The 6318-nt window shown below is 28.8% G+C and overlaps 1 protein-coding gene across 1 annotated transcript; it reads left to right on the top strand.

Annotated features, from left to right (window-relative positions):
• Positions 1-953: 953 nt before the first annotated feature.
• On the top strand, positions 954-2858 carry LOC136078681 (zinc finger BED domain-containing protein 4-like). The gene has a single exon (XM_065794466.1). The coding sequence runs from the start codon at positions 954-956 to the stop codon at positions 2856-2858; it is 1905 nt and encodes a 634-aa protein (XP_065650538.1).
• The last annotated feature ends 3460 nt before the right edge of the window (positions 2859-6318 follow it).

Consider the following 6318-nt stretch of genomic DNA (forward strand, 5'->3'; position numbering starts at 1 on the left):
GAATCATTATAATAAATATACATACTGAAAAAATACTATTGATCTATGGCTGATAACGCTTTTTATATTGTCCCCTTCCGCATTTAATTTAATACAACGCTTTAAGAGTTTTCACCCCTATTGAATAGCAGTCGCTCTTAAAACCATTTTGTCAAATGAGCCGCCATTCTATAAATAAACCCCATTAACAAGGTTTAATATAAATTATTTTGCAGTTTTCGCTTTAGCAGATGTGGCGATAGCAAGAAAATAACATTCTGAAAATCATAAAAATATAACAATGCAAATATTGTAGTCGCATTATTATTGTGTGTCACGTGTTGGAGCGCGTTAAATTTTGATTGACTTCTCCCACCCACTACTTACAAGAATAGGCATAAAGTGAATTTCATTTAAGAATTGCAATAGTTTTAATTCTTTTCACCTTCTCATTAAATTTTTTTTTATCTGTTTGAAAAACTTTAATAATTAATTTTTATCAAAGTTTTCTAAAAACAATATTTCAAAAATTCAATTTGGCTAGTTTTTTTTTTTTTAATAACTCGGCGAAAGTTTTTTGAATAACAGCTTATAACGATAAACTTTGCATGTGAAATCATTTTCCAAAGTTTATATTCAAATTTTTCAGTTTAAACGTTTAAAATCATTAAATTTAAACGTTGATTAACGATACTATTTTTATATATCTTAGTGTCTGTTCCAGTGATTCTATTATTATGTTATTGATTTTCTGAATATAAAAATATTCAAGTTATTTTAAAAGATTTTATTTTAAAAACAATGGCTTTAAGTTGTTTTGGTTTCGAAAGCCGAAACTTTTTTGTTTCGCAAAAACCGAAAGTACAAGTTTTATTTTTATAATCCCGAAGTTTCGATTTGATCGCTCGCAGATTGTGCATTCAAAAAACCAAGCAAAAAAGAAGTAGGCGTTTTTGCGCTTTTAAAGTGATATCATGACTCGAAATCCTATATGGGAATATTATTCTAAAAATCAAAATGACACAAGTAAGGCAAAATGCCACGCTTGTCAAAAATTTTATTCTTTAGGAAGTAAAATACCTAGAAAGCAAACCACTCACGGTCTTAAATCTCATTTGGAAAAATGCCATAAAATAAGCTACAAAGAATACAGCAGTAAAGTTAACAGTCGTAAAAATGAATTAAAATCACCTAAATTGCATGACTCGGTGTCGAATATATCAGTTTCATCTAACGTTCAACTGACGCAAGAAGTACAAACGGTTTGGCCAGATGACCATCCTTCTGCAAAAAGGATTGACAAATGTATTATGGACTTAATAATCGTAGACATGTTACCTTACCGAATAATTGAAGGTGAAGCTTTTAAACGCCTAAATTTTGAAGATCCTGCGGGTTTATATCGCTATAAATTAAAATCAGAAAATTATTTCCAAACAACGCTTATGCCAACTACTTATGATTTAGTAGTCATACAACTCCAAAAATTATTAAAAGAAGCAGAGTGGATCAGTCTAACTATTGATGAAAAAAAAAGCAAAACAAGTTCCTTTTCTCTAATTAGTTTTATTGGACACTTTATTTGCGGAGCTATACGTCGAACAGTAGTTCTCAGTTCAACAGTACAAGATAACTCAAACCACAACGTTCGCCTAATTCCAAAGTTGAAAGATATAATCAATTACTGGAATTTGAGCGAGAAAGTGCATCTAGGTATTAGAGATAATACTACAAGTTTGATACGTACAATGAACGAAGCAAAAGTTCCTGATTTATGTTGCGTGTCTCAAATACTTAAAGAAATAGTTAATGATTTAATGTTTACACAACAAGTTGTTGAAAATCTTGTGACAAAAGCGAAAAAAATAGCAAACAGCCTAAAACAAAATGAAACAAACTTTAGACTTTTGAAAAACAATCAAAATTTGAGCGACTTGTTTTATGACTTTATTCAGCCTGACGAAGAACATTGGGGAAATTTATATAAAATGCTTTTATGGTTAACAGAACAAAAAAGCAAAATAAATTTTTATATTGGAGAACAGGAAGATGTCAAACCTTTCTCTTTTGATGAATGGGAATTATTAAATGGAGTTTTAAGAATTTTAAAACCATTTTATGAAGCAACAAATGAAATTTCTACTGAAAATTCATGCGTGTCACTTATAATTCCAATTTTGGCTATTCTTGTTAAAAAATTAGAACTCCCCGAAAAAGATGATGATTTGTGGCGGATAAAGGCCACAATACGAAATGCAATAAAATGGCATTTTGATACTTATAAGAAAAATCCAAGTTTGATCGCCGCAACGTTATTAGATCCTCGTTTTAAAGAAATGTATTTAGACGCAGCAGAACGTGAATACGGAAAAAAAACAATTCTTGATTTTTTGCACATAAAAAATAAAAAGGATTCAGATTTGATACAAAACGTTCAAAATGAAAAACCATCTCGTTTAATAAATATTTTTACGGCATCACAATTTGAATACTCTTCAAACCTTTGGGATGCACATGACAACATCAGCTTTGATACATTAAAACAGACAAACTCTACATACGATCAAATTTTAGAGCATGCACACCGCCAACTTATGGTCTACCTCCATCAACCTCGTGTAACTCGTCACATAAATATTTACGAATACTGGAATTGCAGTCAATTTCCACTTTTAGAAGCTGCAGCGAGGAAATATTTATCTGCCCCTCCAACAAATTCTGCTGACAACAAATTAATTAACACTATTAGTGAAACATATTTAAGTAACAGTAAATATTTGAATAACGATAAAGATATACCGTGGAAAATGTTTATCGACAACGCGGAAAAACAGTTGTTTATGGCATACAACATTCGTTTGTTAGACTTTAATTACTAGCTATATGTCCTAGCCGAGGAAATAATAAAATTGCAACAACAAAAACTGCAAAATAATAAAAATTGATAATTTATTTAATAAAAATCAAACTTTTGATCTAGGTTAGCAGAGAGCCGTTGGAATTCCAGGCTCTATGTAAATAAACAGACAATTTGTCTCGTTAAAACAGACAATTTATCCCGTTAAAACAGACAATTTGTCGCGTTAAAGAAAATCTTATGAAATTTATATCAGAGTTTACCAAAATCGAAACAGAAACAAATCTAACGAGAAAATACAGCAAAAGGAAAAATGTATAAAAAGTTTGTTTTCTACAAACTGCAAATTTTTATGCGATAACTCGTTATCCAATATTAAGTTTTTTTGTAATGAAAAGCAGAACTCGAAGATTTAATCCAATAAAATTTAAGTTTAAGGACCAGGTTTAAATGTAATTAATAGTGACGTTTTTTCATAAGTAACACACAATTTTTAATTGTAAATACATATGTAAAGTTCTAACTATTTTATTATTTTGATTTAATTCTGCAATCCGTTTAATATGTAGTTTTGTCTGTGTATTTTATGTAAGCTCTTAGAAAACTTAATAATTTATTTATATCTTAAAGAAGTTTTAGCCTTATTGTGTTAAAGTATGTATTTATTGTCAAATATATACAAAATTAGACAATTAAGTTAGCACACCCCTAAGTACACTTAACTATTTTTCAAAGTTATCATTTTTATTTTATAAAATTTTATAAGATAACGTCGCGCCATGTGCAAGCCATGGCTAGGCTACCCCACACACCCAATTTTTTTGGGGGGGAGGGGGGGATGGCGCGAATTTTAAGGGCTCTTTTGCAAATTTGAGGAGCTTTATCTTTTTTTGCTTAAGCAGAATTGTAAAAATGCAGGATTATTTAATACGTTTTCTCAAGCGTAATTAGATTTTAACTTTATAATTTTTGTTAACTGAAATGTATAAAAGCTATGCCCCGTATAGGTGGTTTTCCTTCATGACATGTATAAGTGATTTATCTTCATAACATGTGTAGGTTCTTTTTATAAGTCTTGACATGGGTCAAACATTGAAAAATAACAATGTGTGTAAACATTTACTTTTGAGATTTAAAAGTTTTAACATTTAAAGACATTGCGTTTGAAAATTTTTTTAAAGTAAAGATTTTAAAAATTAAAAAACTTTAGATTTTTTTTCTAGGTTGTAATTCTGTTTTTAAATTTTTATTCTAGGAGTCTCACATTGCGTATTACTGAGCCCTGATAATCACCAGCCACCAACTATTAAACTCCTTTTTCTCTTTTTTGTGACTTTTTATTTTGTTATATGCCTCAAAACTTCATTAAAGTTTCAATAAAAATCTTTAATGATTGGAATTTCTTTTTTTTTTTTCAGTTTGGATGTAAACATAATTTTCTTTTTATCAAACAAGTCATTGAAAAGAAGATGTTAAAAAACTTAAAGTTGTATGTTTTCTAAAAGTTGAAATTATGTAAATAAACTTAATAAACTGACAGCTAAGCAAATTTAGTAAAAAACTAGTGTTTTTTGTTGTTTGTAAGTTTTCTTCAAACAAAAAGGAGCTGACACACGATTAAAAAATTTTATAAAATATAGCAAAAACATTTGCTAAATAATATAATCTTTTTTACTAAAAAGTAGAAAATAATCTTTTTAATTTAAATTTAATAGTTGAGTAAACTAAAGATTGATAGGTCTGCACAAGGTTTATATAGAAACATACCTGTCAATCTTTACTGAACTATCAAACTTAAATTAAAAAGTTTATTTTCTACTTTTTAGTACAAAAGAGATTATATTTTTGAGCAAATGTTTTTGCTATATTTTATTTTTTACTGTTTAGTCTTTACAGAGAGTTACGATATATAGCAATGCGTTTGTCAAGCCATTTGTAATTAAATCGAGCTTTTTATCCTTATTAAAGAAGTATTTCCTGATTAAAGGAGCGGAATATTTTTTTTAAAGGATAAAAATTTTTTATATAAAAGTAATATAACATAAAGTACAAATATTTCATTTGCATTGCCACTCTCGTCTTTTCATTTGCATTGCCACTCTCGTCTTTTCATTTGCATTGCCACTCTCGTCTTTTCATTTGCATTGCCACTCTCGTCTTTTCACATAAGTAGTATATTTTTATATAATTATTAAACAAAATTATGTTATAAGTTATTTTTGCAATTTTATTAAAAAAATTTTTTTTTCAAAAAAAAAGTATTAAAAAATGATTTAAAAATAAAAATACAAACCCACAAGCAATCTTAGCCGATTAAATTTGGTTTTAATAATAAGAGTTCTACCTTGCATGCTGAATTTGTTATAAGCAAAACAGTTAAGCATTACAACAACAATAAATATCCTATTTATTTATGTCTTTTAGATGCTGAAAAAGCGTTTGACAGCTGCAACTGGAACATTCTCTTTGATAAACTTTACTTTGATAAAAACTTACCTCCTCAAATAGTTAACACTATATCTTCTTTATACCACAAAAGTAGTGCAACTGCCTCTTACCTAGGTTCCAAATCAGTTTCATTTGCTCTTAAGCAAGGAGTGAGACAAAGATTCATTCTGTCCCCCTACCGATATAACATATACACCGAAAAGTTACTCAAAACTAGAAAAAATGATAACGTTGTTGGTACTTCTATACATGGAAACTTCACAGGTGTTGTTGCTTATGCTGACGACATCATCCTTCTTAGCTCTACTCTATCTGGTTTTGAAAGGTTGATTACAACGTGTAATATTTACAATAACTTAAACGGCATAAAGCTCAATGCTGTCAAAACGGAACTGTTGCTTTCCGGAAAAAAACAATTAACTAATTGCAAGATAACCCTAGACGACCATCAAATAATACCAAATGAAAAGCTTAATCATCTAGGCTTTATTTGGGATACACACAAATCTATTTTTGCCTCACTCAATAGAATAAATATTAACAATAGGGTATCAAATTTCCAAACAACAGTGCAAACTCTGATTCAATCTGGTATCCGGTTTGTACACCCATCTTCAATTATTCAATTATATACATCTTTAGCAGTTCCGGCGCTAACGCATGGTCTGGAACTCTGTGAAAATAGAGATTCAACAATGCAAAGACTTAATAAACTTGGAAGAAATGCAGTTAAGTCATTTTTTAATATCTTCAAGTATAGCAAAAACTATATAAACTCTCTGTTTAAAGGTCGGGAGATATCGACTTACATACAACAAAATAAAATAAACTTATTTATCCGTCTATTAAATAATAAAGTAACTTTTGAAATCATCAACTCTCAGCTTAACTATTGTCCATTAAAATATATTCATTTTTAGATGATATAAAAGAATTATGTAAGATCCATAAAATAAATATGAAAAACTTAATTCAGGATAAGAAGAAAGTGAAAATTAATATTTCAGAAAATATAATTTTTTAAATATACTTAT

This window comes from Hydra vulgaris, chromosome 03, assembly GCF_038396675.1.
Source record: "Hydra vulgaris chromosome 03, alternate assembly HydraT2T_AEP".
Lineage (NCBI taxonomy): Eukaryota > Metazoa > Cnidaria > Hydrozoa > Anthoathecata > Hydridae > Hydra > Hydra vulgaris.

Excerpts from the sequence above, each read along its gene's own strand:
- LOC136078681 (XM_065794466.1), top strand. The coding sequence starts at position 954 with ATGACTCGAAATCCTATATGGGAATATTATTCTAAAAATCAAAATGAC.